We start from the raw sequence: 18,438 nt of genomic DNA on the forward strand, positions 1-18,438 counted from the left end.
AATTTCATTGATTTAAGTAATTATAGTTGTATACATAGATTACACCAGTGTTTTCAATATTAAATAATGTGGTTAAATGAGTATTGCCTATTATCTTTCCATAATATATGACAGCATTTTACCTAAACTCCTCATTTAAATGACATTCAGTTTGTAGATGCAGGAATCAGTTGATCAATTATCAGTTTATTAATCTTCTTACTGTACAACACTACTCAAGAGCATGAAACTAATCTGGGCATGACAAAAAAATCCAGTTATAAACACAACAATACACAACCACAGTGTGTGATACAAGCACAGCTTTATTACCTACGCTAAACACTCAGGCACAGATTGACTAATTAACTAAATATTTGTTAAAAACAACACTGTCAGACTTTACTAAACGCTTGCAGTGCATAACTAGCGCTAAAATCGTAGGCATTTATTTTTACACTGGCCCTTATTGAATATGCATTTGTAAGAGTTTTCACGTCAGATACTAACTTTTCACCACAGGGGAATGAACCGTCAACTATTCCGACAAATGTTTCATGCAGCAGATGCCCTTCCAGCTGCAACCCAGTACTGGGAAACACCCATTCTTGCATTCACACACACACACACACTAATGCATTATGGCCAATTGCATTTACCCAATTCACCTATAGCGCAGGTGTGTTTGGACTGTGGGGGAAACCGGAGCACCTGCAGCAGGGGTGTCCAAACTCGGTCCTGGAGGCCCGGTGCTCCAACCCTAACCAAACACACATGAACCAGCTATTCAAGCTCTTACTAGATATACTAGTATCTTGCTGGCAGGTGTGTTGAAGCAAGTTGGAGCTAAACTTAGCAGTACACTGGCCCTCCAGGACCGAGTTTGGACACCTCATGACCTGAAAGAAACCCACACCAACACGGGGAGAACATGCAAAAAGAAAAAAAATTTGTTCCTCCAAATAGTTAAATTAGTATTTGCACCATTATTCAATGCCTAAAAAATCATGTCCTAATGGCAGCAGAGGAGTTACCACAGTAAACCGAGAGCACATGGCAGAGAGAACAGTAGAATAAATTGTATTTGAATAGATAATCGTGAACAGCTGCAGTGGTAATCAATGATTAATCCAGGAATGTGTATCAGCTGTGGAGGTGCAACACATTGTGGGAAGTGTAGTTCTGCTAAGCAGCACAGGTCATATGTGGAGTGTTCTTTAGTGTTGCTTATGGGAACTCCAGCTGGTGACAGGGACACATGTTGGTCAAGTATTAGCATGCTCATTGAGTAACTTAAACGCTTTAATTATTTTATTTTTATTCACATTAAGGGAGAAAGAATGTTTCATGTAGTGCTGTTTTGGTTCAGGCGAAACCACATGAAGAAGTGTCCAGTGGCCTGCTAGACAGACACAACACAACTTCATACAGTTGCCACCCAATACAACTGGTTAATGAATACTTAACATTATTACAAACCACCTGTAGAAACACTCTGCTCTCCATTTGCACCAGACACTTCACTTAAACTCCATTTTACAAGGACTCAAAAAGCAAAACATTTACCTGTGAATGAACAAATCATGTTGCACAATATGTTTCTGTCTTATGTAAAAACACTTGTAAAGTTTGTCGTGGGTTATCAGTATAGTTAAGTATTCATAGTATGTCACATTTCTAAAATATTTGCATACAATATGGATAACCAGACTATCAGTAATATTTGCAGGAGCGAATGCCTCTGTAGGGAGTTATAGGGATGGTTCGACAGTGTTGAGATCCTGAAGCACAAGTGTTTCGAAACACTGCACCGAATCATGATCCGAAACAAGGTGATTCGAAACACCCAGGTCGCGTGACTAAAGTGTTTCAAAACACAAGGTCACGTGACTACATCGATTCAAAGCATCAATAATTTCAGAAGCGTTTCGAGACCTGGCGAATCTGCGTTTGACTGACAGGGTCGGGAACAAAAAACTCTGTATTACGTAGCCAGGTGGACTGTGTTTATGTGCACAGAGTAACTGTGCTGCAAACAGCCCGAGATTGAATTCAGAATATTTATAAAATGTCAGGAATTGGTGCAGAGGCAGTGGCGCAGTAGGTAGTGCTGTCGCCTCACAGAAAGAAGGCTCGAACCTCGGCTCAGTTGGCGTTTCTGTGTGGAGTTTGCATGTTCTCCCTGCCTTCACGTGGGTTTCCTCCAGGTGCTCCGGTTTCCCCCACAGTCCAAAGACATGCGGTACAGGTGAATTGGGTAGGCTAAATTGTCCGTAGTGTATGAGTGTGTGTGTGTGGATGTTTCCCAGAGATGGGTTGCGGCTGGAAGGGCATCCACTGCATAAAAAATTGCTGGATAAGTTGGCGGTTCATTCCACTGTGGCGACCCCGGATTAATAAAGGGACTAAGCCGACAAGAAAATGAATGAATGAATGATTGTCAGGAATCGTTTTTTCACTTAGTCAATTTTTAAAAAGCCAAATCAAGACATATTTGTTCACAAAGTGTTCGTTCAGATGTCTGACTAATGTTAAAACAAAATACGTTACAAGAACAGAGCATTTAAAAATGAACATCTACATCTGCATCTCCCTGGATTTGAACCCATCCTCTCTGCATGCTAGTCAGGAACTCTCAGCGCTTCACTGAATCCCTTGCGGCTTCAAATCTACAACGTGGGGTTTGATGTCTGAATTTGCTGAACTGCTTCTTTGCTGAAGCTGTTCCAGGAAAATACATAAAAATGACCACTAGGTGTCTCTGTAAAGACAGATTTCAAAACGTTTCGAAGCTTCGACTGTTTCATGATGCCTCGCTTTGCCCACCAGTACCGAGCAAGAAGTACTGTGAAAATGCTGCATAAATGCTAGTTTGTTTATGGCTTCCCTTTGTGTAATATACAATACGGACCACTGCCCCCTGCAGGTGTGGATCCAGACGCAGCTAACAACACAGTTGGCTTTCATCATCGCTAGATATTTGATGTTGGACAGGAATTGAGAACCACTGACATAATGAACACTTAATTATCACTCAGAGTCCTGGAAATGACAAATAGCTTTTGTTTAAATTTATCTACATTACATTCATTTAGAAATCTGAATGTACTGATAATGTGTGAAGGGAATACTGCTGTTTTCAAAACAAACGCTGATGCACTTTTGTTCACATACCCCTATTTCCTAAGTTAAAATACACAACGTACTACTTTTTGGACATAACATTGGAATTAATCTTGATTAATCTCGAGGAGGGAATCATGCGATTATTCTGCCTGATCTCACGAGGAAACGTAACTATTTTACATTTTGTCAGTTTATGCCAAGTTCAGACTGCTTGATTTTAGCCCTGATTTTTACTCGCCGACAGATTTTGAATTATCCCAGATAAATGCCTGAAATCACAAACAAATCGGTGCTCAATCACGTGAGTTACAATCACGTAGTATGAACTATCAAGGACGCAATATGAGAGAATCGCCAATGACTCATCGACGCCAGTTAGATATTTTGCATGCTAAATATCTGGAGCCGTGTGAAATGTGTTCTGACTGAAAATGACATCAGCAATCACCCACAGCCAATCAGAGAGCAGCATTCACTAGTGTGGGTACCTGCAGGCCAATGGGAGGCTGGAGAGAAGTTAAAAGCGCTCATTTCCAGTTTATTTGGACCCAAGAAATGGAGGAAAAACTAGTGTAAACTTGGCAGGAGGACTGTCTGTTTGACATGTCATCTGAGCAATATCACAATCAGCTCGAAAAGTAAAAAAAAATAGTTGAGGAGAAATTGCTAATTCTCTTCAAAAGTCAGGTGAGCAACACACGTTTCTAAAGCTAAAGCCTTGTTTTTTCATTATGTAGTTAATAACGAAAGATATTACCTTGCGTCATTTCCATGTCACTTCCCGTGTTTGTTTGGTTGTGAGATGTAAATTGGACAAAGTTGTCTGTGTTTCTTCCTATTTTAAAGTCATGCAGTGTAAACTGTCCTGTCGCCGATCCATTCTACAGTGTAAACACAGCACTGACATAACGCTAACCCAGATAGTCATGCAGTGTGAAAACATCCGTGACACGACCACTTTAAAAAATGCTAGTCTGAACTCGACATTAGTGGTTCAATTTTTAAAAAGAGGCGTGGCACCAAATCCCGCTCCCAAACCCAAAGAAGCCGTGGCATCACACCCAACCGTCCTTAGGTGGGTGAGCAAATCGTACTAAATTTTACAAATGAAATCGTACGAATTCATATGAATTGGCAACTTACTCAAACTTACGAATTGCCGTGACATTATTACTGATATACAACTATGCTAATCATTGCCTAGCTCTACTCAATACACTGGAATGTTTATTGTAAACAGACACTCTGTTAAAAGGCATCAGGTAGAATTGAGTCCATTTAGAAAACCAGTTATTTAATAAAAAAGAAAGGCCGAGACCTGAGGCAGTTATTACAGAACATGACCTGTATCCAAGGTACACACCAGGAGTGTCCAAACTCGGTCCTGGCGGGCCATGTCCTGCATATTTTAGTTCCAACCTCAATTAAACACACACCTGAACCAGCTAACCAAGCTCTTTCTAGGAATACTAGGCTGCGTTCAAAACCGCATACTTCCATACTATATAGCACGCTAAAATCAGTATGCGAGTCGAGTAGCATGTCCAAATTCATAGAACTCCAAAATAAGTATGCGACAAGTACCCGGATGACTTCCGGTGAGATTCTGAAGTGTGCATCCCTTGCATGCTGCTCTATGCCATGATGCCCCACGAGAGAATTCATGAATGCGAGTGAAGCGACGCAACTGATATGATCGTGACCATGACATAATGACGAATGTAGTACGTCCGAGTTCCATTTATACTGCTCACATTCATATTGTATAGCATGTACTTTTCTAACGGCCGAGTAGTACATTTCAATTCAAATGCAGTATCTACTGAGTAGTAAGCGGTTTCGGACGCAGCCCTAGACACTTCAAGGGAGGTGTGTTGAAGGAAGTTGGATCTAAGCTATGCAGGACACAGGAGTTTGGACACCCCCGGCATAAGCCGAAACCACTTAGGTCTTGCGTTGGACTTTAGGCTTTTGTTTCCGAGCGGACCCGTGAATACTTCTAATGTGGACATTGAGACTTCCTTTTTGAGTGAAGGTGTTTCCACACTGTGGGCAAGCGAACGGTTTCTCTCCAGTGTGAACTCTCTTGTGAATGTCAAGAGTTAGTTTCTGAATGAAACTCTTGTCACACAGTGAGCATTTGTAAGGCCTCTCTCCGGTGTGAACTCTCATGTGGATTTTAAGCTTATGTTTATACGCAAAACTCTTTCCACACTGTTCACAAGTGAACAACTTCTCTCCGGTGTGAACTTTCATGTGGTTACTAAGCGTTGGATATTGAGCGAAACTCTTCCCGCACTGATGGCAGGTGTACGGTTTCTCTCCGGTGTGAACTCTCATGTGGCAATATAATTTCTGTTTTATACGGAAACTCTTCCCACATTGTTGGCATGTGAAAGGTTTCTCTCCGGTGTGAATTCTTGTATGATTGTTAACATCGTTTTTTTGAGTAAATCCTTTTCCACAGTGTTGGCATGTGAAGGGTTTCTCTCCGGTGTGAACTCTCATGTGGACATCGAGAGCTGGCTTCTGTATGAAAGCTTTTCCACACTGTTGGCAGGTAAAAGGTTTCTCTCCGGTGTGAACTCTCATGTGTAAGGTAAAGTGTGCTTTTTTACTGTACGCCTTCCCACAGTGATGACAATGAAAACGTTTAGATTTGGTTTTCTGAGAATTGTCCAGTGATGAAGTTTCTTGGTTTGGGGTGTATTTTTCCTCCGTTTTTAATGACTGGCATTTCTCTTCTATTTCCTTAAGTTCTTGCTCTTGTTTCGGCACCAACAAGTCTAAAACAAAAAAGACAAACAAACACCAGTCAGGCACAAACAACTAACATCAAAACCAGATTTAAAGTTTTCAGCCATAGAAAAACCAAAGGATGCACGCTAGATCAAGGGTACAACAAACAAATAATTGATCATGATATCATGTTTCATATCATCCGGTATCAATAATTATTGAATATCTTGTACCAATCCATTTAGGAATATTGTAATTTTTTTATTATTTTAATTTACCAAATACATACTGCAACATTACAAATTGTGAAGATGGATGACTAACCTATGCTAAGAAATGAGAAACTAGTGGCTGGGATGCACAAGAAAAGAAGCCAAAAAGCCACTTTGGCGACATCCTTACATGCTTATTATTTACAATCTCCTTACTGCTGCTAGCCAGCACAGTCATTTTCGCATTTGTTGTTATTCTGACCTAAGGTGGCGATGACGATACCCAAAAAGCACAGGTGAAAAGCGTGAGCAAGTGATTTCCGTAACTTTTTGTAACTAGGCGACCATCTGCCGTTCTCAGAGGATGACAAGTGGACAAACCAATGCTGCAGCTCTGATACAAGTTTAAGAAGAAAAGTAAAAAGCACTGCAGTGTTTGGGAGCGCTGTGTTTGTCTGAGGTAATCAGACTGCTTCACACTTCGTTCAATTGTCTGGACTGAACCCAAGTTCGATTGTCCCCCCTTGCCACCATCTCGGCTGGTTTGTGTTCACACCGTATTTTTTATTACTGAACTCTGGTATGTTTGCGTCATCAAGCTGCTGTTTTGTGTACAACTGTTGCTAGGTGACAGCCACGAAAGCAAAGCGGCAAAATGGAGACATACACATATCATGGTCATTCTCCTTTTACTGAATCCTTTGGTTTTGTTACCAAAAACCCGAATACAGAGACCCACTAGCGGCTAACTGCCGCCAAAAAAAAAAAAAAAAGGTTCAGAACCTCACGCGATGTCTGTAGAAGTTGTTTTTGGTGGAGACATTCAGTCGTTATCACTGTTTGCACTGGGTCAGTCCCGCTGGTCACCAAGGTAGGTAATACACAGACACACAAATGAAAGAACGTTATGAAAACGATAGTTTAATGTACAGTTGGCAGTTCACTTCCGTTATTTGGTACGACTGCTTTCATATTAGAAGTGAACCATACCAGAGTTCGCACGAACCGTACCCCAGACCACCTCTTTCAGGCAAACTTGGGAACCGTTCACGATTGTGCAGCCGAGTTTAGAAGACGCGTTCACACTAGCTAAACATACCGTACCTTGACGTCAAATGAACCAGGGTGCGGACCAAAAGTGCTAGTGTGAAGAGAAGGGTCTGGCTGTAGAGTTGCACTTACACCTTCAGGCTTGCACTCTCAGGCACCCACGCTTTCTAAGCAAGTAACGTCATTTACAATCGACACCTGCACTTTCCCGTCACGTCACTTGCTCTCAACACAAATATCAAATAAACCGAGAGTAAGTTTCCAGTTAGTTTGGGTTGCAAGTGGCGATGTTGTCAAATAATTCTAAGTACTTTTGTTGTATACCATGACTGACCCCCCTACACCCCCTCCCCCACCCCAACCCCCCCAAAAGTGGTTTGTGTATTCATCATACTTTTATAATGCTTTAATGTAAATTTACCAAAGCAGTCTACTATTAACATTTATACCAGCAAAGCTTATTTATTTATATGAGGTCTAAATAGACACACAAAATCTTCTTCTACAGTCATGAATAAATCAACTGTCTAAAGCAAATTTGAATTTGAGTTTTTATTTTAAACATTTCAAGGTGTGATAAGTTAGCACAACTGCGCAGGAGTGCATCCACACGAGATCGAAGTTTCAGTGCAGCTTCAAAAGTCTCTACATGATCCCAGCTCAGTATTTTTAGGTCTTTCACACATAATGTCGAGATCGACTCGATAAGAGAACGTCTCGACTGATGTGTAACAATACTGCAGAGCTGATGTAAGGCAAGCATTCGTGGTTCGTTGTGATCCGTTATGAGCCCGTCGCCTCATGTTGCCAGAAACTACAGTGAAACGCTTAGAAAAAAGCACTTGGGTAAGGGTGACCAATAAGAAGTTTGTTGCAACGATCTTAATGAAATCCCTTACCTCAGGGATTTTCCCCCTCAGGGACACCCTTAAGTTAAATTACTGAAGAACTTTCATGCAAGCGGCCACAGGTGGCGATTGTAAATGACGTCACTTGCAGAGGAAGCGCAGTTGCTTGAGCGTGCAAGTCCGAACGTGCAAGCCTCAAGGTGCAAGTGCAAATCTGCAGCCGTACTCTGTTGAATGTGAAAGCTTCCTTAGTCTACCGCTATTACTGAAATGTGTATATTCCAAACAGTGTGTGAAGCAGATTGGTTAGTTCTACTTGCATGAATCGCAGTGCATTCGCGACATTCTAGGTGCGCCTGGAAAATGTGCACACCATGTGTGCGTTATTACCTTTTTGCAACGCAAGTCGAGCGCCTCCATTGGAAATTACAAACTTATATCCTAAGCATATTGGCATACTAACCAAGGCGAGCACTCAGCAGCCACATTTTAATAATACCATTGCACTTTATACTTCATACCAAACTTTTTTAATCATTATTGATAATAGTGTATGGTCAATACCGTTTTATTGCCCCTTTTATTTTGTACTTAAACCATGATAACCAGTTGGGGTATTAAGATTAATTGATTTTTCAGAGCACCGCAGACGCGGACAATTCGACGTTAATAGATCCTAGGGTTATGACTTGTCTGGTTTGTAAAATAAAACACTGTGTGATCTCTGCTTCGAATGTGTTTCTAAAATAAGAAATGAGTAGATATACGAGCTAATGGCTTAACGCCGCCTCGTCTGCGAGTTCCACCGTCACCCGTTCGTAAGTGACCTTATCTCCTCCGGACAGTCCAGAGAAAATGGACTCGATGGACTTGACATCGGAGATTCTTCTCTCACTAAAGACGGACATTTTAGAGGTGATTAAGTCCGAGTTAAATAATGCACTTGCCGATGACTTCAGCTCCCTTAAAAATGAAATACAAGCAGTCAAAACTGAAATAATAAACAGCACTGTGGCAATACACTCAGATAAACCAAAAGAAGAATATGATCAAGGACATGGAAGATGAAGTGACAACTTTGCGAACAGTGCTAATCGATTTGAAAACAGAGATGATGAGAGAAAACTGTGAAGACACGGAGAAGATGCAACATTGAGATACTGGGCGTAGCTGAGACAGAGGGATCAAGTTCTATGATGTCGGTGTCGAGGCTGCTAGGAGAATCGCTACAGCTGGAAAAAGACATACTTGTTGACTGCATCGAAGTCTTGCACCGAGACGCTTGGACGGTAAGCCATATTACATCATGGCTAAACTTCAATATTTCCGAGATTGTGTCGAGGTACTGAGACATGAGAGGAGTCAGGCCCCGCTGAGATACAATGACGATTCATTAATAGATCCTAACCGGTTATTGCGTATTGATGTCATTTATCTCATATACGCAACTCTCGGTCGAATACTATGGTGAGGGAGGCAAGTGCAAGTAATTAAAACGCAGAAACTCTGCACTATTTACTGCGTGTGTTTGCTGGACAGTCATTCACTGACACTGGAGTTACAGCAGAAGCCCCTATTTGGCTGTTATAGCGATACTTGTGGATCCAGACACGATCACGTGTCTGCATAGCGTTTTCTTCTACGCATCTATCATGGATCAGCTGTGATAGCTGCTGCCGTTTATTAGCTTCTACGTCACTTATCGGTGATAGCCAGCGCGTTAGAGCCAATCGCAGCTCTTTCTGGTTATATATCTGACTGCTTATATTAAAATATACAAGATTGTGTAACAAATACATATAAAGTGTATTTAAAAATTGTACATTTTAATACAAGAATTATTGAACTGTAAGATAAAAAATTTAAATTGTGTATGGAAAATAAAATTACTTTAATTTGCATTATTAATTAAATTCTCCTTCATTTGTGTAGATCTGCAGATCTGAATGAGGATCAGATGACGGAGTTGTTCTTTAAGAAAGAAAACCAACCTGTTTGTTCCTGCGGATCTTCTTGTTTGACTGTGAATGTTTCTTCAATCTTCAGGTCTTCGCTCTCCACTTTAATAAACGCCATCTTTATAACAGTGTGGTGATCAGTCGCTTCCGCAGGAGTCTTTCTCTGTGTATTTAAGAGGAGAATAATCAACAGAGAGTTAAAGATAAAATAATGTCATTCAGAAAATCTAAAAACTAAGAATAAGAATTCAGATGATAGTCGGAATAGTATGGCCTTCTTCAGATTAAATCCTGTGTAGTCTCTACAACACAGTCATATTTAACACATCTATAATGTTTTTGTTGAACAAAAAAGTATTGAGGTTTGTTAAATTGGCTGTTTTAATAGTCTTACTTTTACTAAGTGTCTAGTTCGAATCTGTAGCTAACTTTACTGAACTAATATGATTTCCCTATTTAGGATTTGCAAAGAATACTTTTCTGAAATTATATAAAGGAGTACATGCCCGTAGCCAGAGGGGGTTCGGGAGGTTCAAACGAACCACCTCCCACGGCCAAAAGGTCCAGAATTTGTCATTTTAATTATTTTGTGTAATTTAATACTATAAAGGCCTAACATATTTATTTTATAATTAAAATCATATATTTATATTTAATATATATTGTAATAAAGTGTCATGTTATTTAAAATGACACTTTATTACAATATATATTAAATAACTCTGGCCAGTAAGTCGAATCCCATGGAGCCACAATAATGTGATCCGAGTCAGGTGACATGAGTGGTAACATTTAAATCTTTGATGTGACATCTATACTGAGTAACTCTGTGGGTCGAAAAGAGCAAAAGGCAGGCAGCGGCATAATTATCGCAAAATATTGAACATATGCTTGAAAAGACTGCCAAACGGGGTAAGGCTAACGCTACTTACTTCCTAACAGATGAAAATCTGCCCCTATCCATGAGGTGCTAGGCTAACTAGCCGCATTAGCCGGGACGTCCTGTATATTTATTGACTTGTCCAGTACATGACCTCTCTTTCCCTATTTTTTGCCATTATTATAATTTATTTTTAAATAACTGTCGGACGAAGGCTTTAATGGCAAGCAGAGTCCTCAGCCGTCAGATGTCACTTCACAGCAAAAGGCGCTAATCTCGTCACGTCTGTGTTTCTGAGGCTGAAGCTGGACGCTCAAACCACTTCAGAAGGTGATCTATGATGCATTCCAGATGAAACTGGACAAGTCTAACAATTAACTTCAATAAAATATGACCTGGAGAGAATCTGACCTGCGTCTGAAACACCTGTAGGTGCGCTTTTACAGACAAAACTCAATTAAAAACATGTTTACTACAAGCATAACACATATTCTGCATCTTCAGGCCTTTAGCTGGGACCTTCTGACAAAACGTCCAGAATTTGTCCCATACATGAGCACATTTGTCCTATTTTGACAGCAATATCATCATATATAATGAAAAAAAGTCCATTGAAAAGGGCTTTAAGACCAATTGGAGTCCTCTGTCGGCTGCTGCTTCGACTATAATCTGATGTCAGAGAAGTCTTCTTTCACTGCTGTATTGTTTTTAAACAGAGAAAAGATTTTACAGGTAACTTTGATTCTAAATCATGGACCTTATTTCTGAAATAAAAATGAGCAACAAAAAGATGTGAAGCACCAGAAGTGGACCACATTAAATTCATTTCAATTTATTTTGGCTTTTTGTTGATATCCAGGAATTTTTAAATGTCCTTTTTTTTTTTTTTTACCAAAGAGGCATAAAAATTCTGAAGAATTCATTATTATTGTTTTATTATTATTAAAATTATTATGTTTTAATTATTACTTTTTTATTGAAATGGCCAAACTGTGACTGAGGACAGTTGAATGTGCTGACCAGTTAGATTTTTGTCTAATAAATGACAGTAGGCTACAATTTTTTTGCTTTAAAACTTTAACAGATTGCTATTTTTATATATATATGATGTAATAAATTTGTATGTTAAAAATGAGTTATTTTTTAGGAAATGTTTTTAGTACATCAAAAACTGTGATTATGACGATATCTGACTAGCTAATCCAGCAACAGAAAAAGTACTGTTTAAAATGTCACTAAAAAAGCAGAAGTTAAATCTCATAGTTAAATAGACACTGAGGAGAATAACTGCAAAAAACAGTCCACTTTTTACGAAAAAAGAACCACCCCTTTCACTAGGCTGGCTACGGGCCTGGGGCCTCATGTACGAAGACTTGCGTGGAAATCATACTAAACATTGCGTACGCACAAAGCTGTAAAAGTGCGTACGCAGAAAAAAATTCAGATGTTTGAAACACTGCGTACGCCGAATCCCACGCATATTCTTTGTACATCCGATTTAACGTGAAACTGAGCGCAACATGCACGAGCGCAAAACCCCTCCCCGCCTCCTCCTCCATATGAATATGCTAATGACTAGGGGTGTAACGATACACTCAGCTCACGATACGATGTGTATCACGATATAATGTTCACGATTCGATATGTATCACGATATTTGGAACAAAAACTGAAAATTGAACTGAAATGCAAATTTTACCAAGTCAACTATTTTTTATGTAATTCTTTTGTTTCAACTTGTTAAACTGAACCTTCTTTAAGAAAATAAATTAAACAGGCCTGTCTCTGGAAAATAAAACTATTTAAAAACTTCTTTAAAAATATTATTGAAATGACAGAGACAAAATTAAGGAACAATTTAAGTAAAGGTGCAAAAAAAAATAAGCTTTCTATTCAATTGAATTTAACAGTAAGAGCTTAAGGCTTTGCTTGGTCACTTGCGTTTTTTGTGTGTGCAAAAAACATCCACATTTCCAGGTATTTAATTCATATTTAATTAAATTCATTTAGAGATATCTCGAAATACAATTGTGACTAGTTAAAACTCCTTTAGAGATATCTGCAAATATTTTTCAATGGAAGTCAATGAAGGAATATGACTAGTCATAATATATTTGCAGATATCTCCAATCTGATTTCGTACTAGTACAATTGTAATTGCAGATATCTCTAATTGTCATTCTGACTAGTCGAATTATAATTATGTATAGTCAAAATATAATTAGAGATATCTCTAAATATATTTATGGATAGTCAGAACAAAGGTTTAAATGCTAAAACGGCTTGCCATACGCGCGCGTCATAGTCCGCCCTCTGTTGTAACAGCTCACGGTCAGCTCACGTCATGTGTGATTTTGCATATACATCATTATATGAAGACAGAATGATATTTTAGGGTGAATTGTACCTTATAAATACAGTATGTGACTCTTTCAACACCATTAGGAGGTATCCACGTCGCTGTGCAAAGTATGTAAATCACTGTGAAGACTTTAAAACTTAGGATGTTTGACCCAGTATGCGTGTCAAAAAGCGGACGAGTCTAAAGCAATGACTGTACAACCGAAATGTTGCCAGACGTCTGATTTTGAGAGGATGGGCCATCCTCTATTTCAGCTCCACTCATCTTGGTCTGCTAACATTACTGCTGCTGCAATCTGAACTCACGTGCGACAGCAGGTGGAACGTAGTTCACGTGAGAACAGCTCAACTAATAAGTGAAAACGGACGTCATATCGTAATCAAATCGTCATAACGCCACGATGCATATTGTGACATTTTTGCATCGCAATAAATCGTACAACGATAAATCGTTACACCCCTACTCCCTCTACTTTGGCAAAACCCAATGAAAAAGCAACGGCAAAAGCAAGCGAAAAGAGAAACTTTGAACAGAATGTGGATTGGAGGCGCTACTATCGGAGGTAGACCGGGGAAAAGCGGTGTTATTTGCAAGTTTGTCTTCCGGAATTAATAACAAAAGAAAAAAAAATAGAGTGGGAGAGTTTAGCTGATGCGGTTAACACAGTTGGGAACATCGCACTGAGTGGATTAAAAAAGACATAGTGAGATCTATAGGTGCAAAATGTTGTAGTGACCTTAATAGTCTGAGTGGCGCAGCTCGTAAAACGCATGTCAACATGTTTTGACACGTTCGAGCATGAACTCGGTTCGAATCCAGCGTCTAATAAACTCATTCTTCTTTTTTTCTCCCGCTACATATCAGATTTTACCTACTATCCATCACGAGGAAGACAAGTAGGAATCATTAATAAGTTTGTGCATCATATTTTATTTGCACATTTATTGAACGGAAATGTTTCTGATTCACGCATGCAAATTCATCTTTCGATAGTGTCGTTAACGTAATGTGCGTGCAGTAGATCGCTCCGATTACACTGGGAAAAACGGCGACCGCTGCAAATTGTGCTTTAATGTTTGGCTGGTCCACTGCATGGCATGGAAACCTATTAAACCTGCTAGACATGCGGATGAACCCGTCTCATACAGCTGCCATTGCACTGCTCGAAGACACTTTGTAGAGTGCAATTTAACACAACTGCCTCTAGGAGTCGCCAATGGAAATAAAACAGACACGCACAAGAAATGTGCGTACGCCAGGCATGAAAGTGACGAACATCCGCACATTCGTTTTATCGTTCGTAAATCCAAACGTGAGCGATTCTGAGCGTGAAACCTGGCGTACGCAAAGTTTTAGTACGTTCGCAACATTGATACATGAGGCCCCAGATGCGCCAATCAGCCATGCGCTGCATTGCGCCACGCATCACCATGCATTTCAGAATTGTAAACATACATAAACACTAATTGAGAAAATATTAAGGGTGTCATGATTTTGATTATAAATCGATATCGATCAAAATTTATGCTCAACTTCGATTATCGAATCAAAAAATAAAATCGGCGATGCTGCCACGCCCCCATGTCACGTCAGCTTGGATTGCCAAGCGGGAAAAAACACGCTTGTTGAAGTGCTTCTTAAACTGTGCAGACGCAGGAGACCCGTCGACAGAACTTACTTTCAGGGCTCGACAATAAGGACTGCCCGATGGCCCGGAGCCAACGTGCGAGACGCTCGGGCCAGTGTACAGTGCTGCCTTGTTGTCTGCCAGATCGAGCCAGAGCTGCGTGCTGCGACTGTCTGTCAATTGTGTGCAAATACAATCTTACGGTGCTTTCACACATAGACGTTTGTTTCGGAATCTGTCTCGTTTCCCCCATTAGCGCGGTTTGTTTGGCATATATCCAGCAGTTGCGCTCGCATCCGCGCCAAATCAATCAGTCCGAGATCGCCTGAATGAGACGGTCTCTGCCCTACTGAGCGGATCGAACAATGCAACGAACTAACGACCCGGCTATATCAGTGTATTATGATTGTGTAATAGCCATATATACAGCTATATGAAGAGAGATGATGAGCAGGGCGAGATGTCATTCTTACAGGTAAATGCGAAAGTGAAAGCATGCTGAAATATTACCGAGAGCTCTTTATCCAGCCTGATCTCGGTTTATCCGTTAGGAAAATTGACCGAAGTTACTATTTGATCATTTTTTCCATGTATTAATCTTATAATATGTTGTGTTAGGCCAGTTGTTTTGTTCCTTCTTTCGAGCTGTCAGTGCGAAAATGATGAACATTGATCTGCTCCGCGATCTGATGCAGTCTCGGTTCATCTGTTATGTCTCTCTACAATTTAAGTCTAAAATGCAGAATTCTAGCCAACGTTTCTTTAATAGATTGATTAATTCAATAGATAGATTTTGGTAATTATGTGTGTATCTTGCCTTTATTCATTTACGGTATGAATTGTTTATGGGTAAAACAAAGACCATGCAGGTCAGGTAGTTAAAACGGTAGGCTACAAAAAATTAATCCGTTATTAATTAATTAATTATTCATAATCGAAAATCGAATCGTGACTGAAGAATCGAAAATGTAATCGAATCGAAGATTTGGAGGATCGTGACACCCTTAGAAAATATTGCAGATGTGTTTCGTTTTGCTGATTTTTGCTGCTTGTTTGAACTTTAAAGTTCATATTATGTCATTACTTAAATAGAAAATATATATAATCAAATAGAAATCAAATAGTGTAAAATTAGATAATAATATTAATTTGTAAATTATCAATAATAATAATAAAACAACAATGTATTTATATGTGTGTGTACATCTCTATAATTTTTTTTTGTGAGGTAAAAAAAACTAAAAGAACAGACCTTGGATTTGTTATAGTTTGTGTTTTTTCAGCCCTGCATATCAGCGCCATAAGTCAACGGCTGTCCGCGGCGCCCAGCCACGACTCAGGACACTGTTCATGTTTCTGCTGCGCCACAGAGCGCCATCTGTGTTGTATATTGAGTTAGTAACAAACTGATTGTTCTGTTATGACGCACTCTAGTGGTGTGTGTGTGTGTGTATATGTGATTGTTGCAATAGTGCAGTAAAGACGTGTTCAGAGCAGCTCCGGTGTGATTGTCTTAATTACTGTTATGTAAGTGTACAAACTTAATCTGAAAAGTGTCATTTTAAATATCATGCAAATTTGCGCGTCTAGTGTGCGATACTTCTAACTGTCATGTGCGCACCGTGTCGTGGCACATCCGGTGTGCAACCTGCTTCAGTCTCAGTTTAAATAAAGGTAAAGTTGGTTTTATATTCCCACATTTGGACTTTCTAAGTTTATTTGCAAACTCTAAATAGCGAAATCATATTAGCAGCCAATAAATATCTAAGTACAACATTATTCACAGTCAAATAAACAGTGTTAGTGTTGTTTTCAAGTCATACTTGCATGCTAATTCATATCAATTATTCAAAGTGCCGTGGTTAACAATATAGAGGGTGTGTCACTAAACGAATGTGTGAATATAAAACCAACTTTATCTCAGTTAAAGTCAGTAAAATAATGTAATTCAATACAAGTAAAAAAAGTTAATAATGTTGTGCAAAAAATAAAGTATATCTCTAAAAAAACTAAACACTATCTGCTTCTCCAGATTAAATCCTGAGTGTATTCTGTACTACAACAACATTTAACACATAATGTTGCAGAACACACACTGCACTGTTTAATTGGATCTAATTCATATTAATAACACTTTTAATATGTGATGTTTGAACTCTGAGGAGAATAACCGCATAAACAACACTTCACTTGCTTCATAATCTCAACAGGCTTTAGGCAATAAGGTGTAACATGATGGTGGATAATTAAACACTAGCTGAAATGTTGCAGATAGTGTAACAAATAATGTTTTTGTCATGACTCATTTACTTCAATAAACAGCATTAAATACTAACGTTATAATCAGATTTGATAAATTCGCTGCTGTTTATAAATACCAGTAACTTTAGTGTTGTTGTTGTCAGGTCAGCTTCAGTTAGTCTCAGACGTTATTTAATGTTTCGCAATGCAACAGTCGATGACAAATTACCAATTTAGCAAAACGTGTAAACACTATCGTTAACTTCACGTCGTTTTATCGATTTATACACTTTAAAAGCTTGCAAAACAAACCTGCTGTTGATTCCCAAACACGAGAGTGGCGCAGCTTCGTGACGTCATACCGCCACACCAAAATAAAAGTCTTTCATTAGGATTAATTCGGATAGAATTTCACACAGGCAAACAAGACAATGAATAAATAATGGCTTAAGTGAAATAATTTACACAAATCCTACAACATGTTTTCAGATTCAGAATAAATTTGGAGAAATAAATAAATGCATTATTTAATAAATAGTTTTAAATGTTAAAGGTTCATATTCCTCCAGAATGTTTACAGCACAGCACAGCGTCAAACTCAGTTCCAAAAGGGCCGCAGCTCTGCACAGTTTAGTTCCAACCCTAATTAAACACACCTGGTCAAACTAATTGAGTCCTTCAGGCTTGTTTGAAACCTACAGGTAAGTGTGTTGGAGCAGAGAACTAAACTGTGCAGGGCTTTGGCCCTCCAGGAATTGAGTTTGACACCCCTGGTTTACAGCATTACAAATCAGTTTTACTTTGTGCAAAATGCATTCAAGATACAAACACATAGTCTTTCCCTGAACTCGTTAATTTTAGAGGTAATTTCATTGATTAAAGAATTATAGTTGTATATATAGATTACACCAGTGTTTTCACTATTAAATAATGTGGTTAATTGGTTATTGCCTATTATCTTTTCAGAATATATGACAGCATTTTACCTAAACTCATTTAAATGGCATTCAGTTTGTAGATGCAGGAATCAGTTGATCAATTATCAGTTTAATAACCATCTTACTGTACAACACTACCTAAGAGCATGAAACTAATCTGGGCATGATTAAAGACTCCAGTTATCCGCTTGTTAAGTGTGACGTCACGCGAAGCAGCTTCCGGGTCCAAGCGGTAATAATAAATAATATAAATAATAAATAATAAACGTTTACAAAGCGATTTAATACTTTCGAAAATAACGATCGCAATATTTATGTCCATGCCTAATAACCGATGGCCAGAAAATGATTAATTTTTTTATAAATTGTTAAAATTTTGGTATTTGTTATGCAGCAAGCCCAGAGATTGTTGTGTGCACTATGATTTTATATAAAAATAACTTTAATGTGTGATAGGAATAAAACGTGATCATAAATG

General features: G+C 38.9%; 1 protein-coding gene across 2 annotated transcripts; it reads right to left on the minus strand.

Annotated features, from left to right (window-relative positions):
• Positions 1–166: 166 nt before the first annotated feature.
• Positions 167–17,393, minus strand: LOC101882667 (uncharacterized). 2 transcript variants are annotated; one of them, XR_012402613.1, is made up of 4 exons: positions 17,335–17,393; positions 9,946–10,075; positions 2,217–5,891; positions 167–669 (listed from the first exon to the last, which is right to left on the minus strand). XR_012402613.1 is itself a non-coding variant. In XM_009300998.5 (3 exons), exons 1-3 carry the CDS (start codon positions 17,380–17,382, stop codon positions 5,050–5,052), a joined length of 1,020 nt encoding a protein of 339 aa, XP_009299273.1. In that variant the 5' UTR covers positions 17,383–17,393; the 3' UTR covers positions 1,289–5,049. The 2 variants fall into 2 exon arrangements, 1 of the variants encoding a protein (XP_009299273.1); XM_009300998.5 differs by lacking the exon at positions 167–669 and having other exon boundaries at positions 1,289–5,891.
• Between the last annotated feature and the right edge of the window lie 1,045 nt (positions 17,394–18,438).

This window comes from Danio rerio, chromosome 4 (assembly GCF_049306965.1).
Source record: "Danio rerio strain Tuebingen ecotype United States chromosome 4, GRCz12tu, whole genome shotgun sequence".
NCBI lineage: Eukaryota > Metazoa > Chordata > Actinopteri > Cypriniformes > Danionidae > Danio > Danio rerio.

Bases quoted from the DNA above. Each gene is read 5' to 3' on its own strand.
- LOC101882667 (XM_009300998.5), bottom strand. From the start codon at position 17,382: ATGACGTCACGAAGCTGCGCCACTCTCGTGTTTGGGAATCAACAGCAG. The intron at 10,076-17,334 runs GTTTGTTTTGCA...TTAAATACACAG, and splicing joins TGTTTGGGAATCAACAGCAG to AGAAAGACTCCTGCGGAAGC. The intron at 5,892-9,945 runs GTTGGTTTTCTT...TTTTTGTTTTAG, and splicing joins AGATCCGCAGGAACAAACAG to ACTTGTTGGTGCCGAAACAA.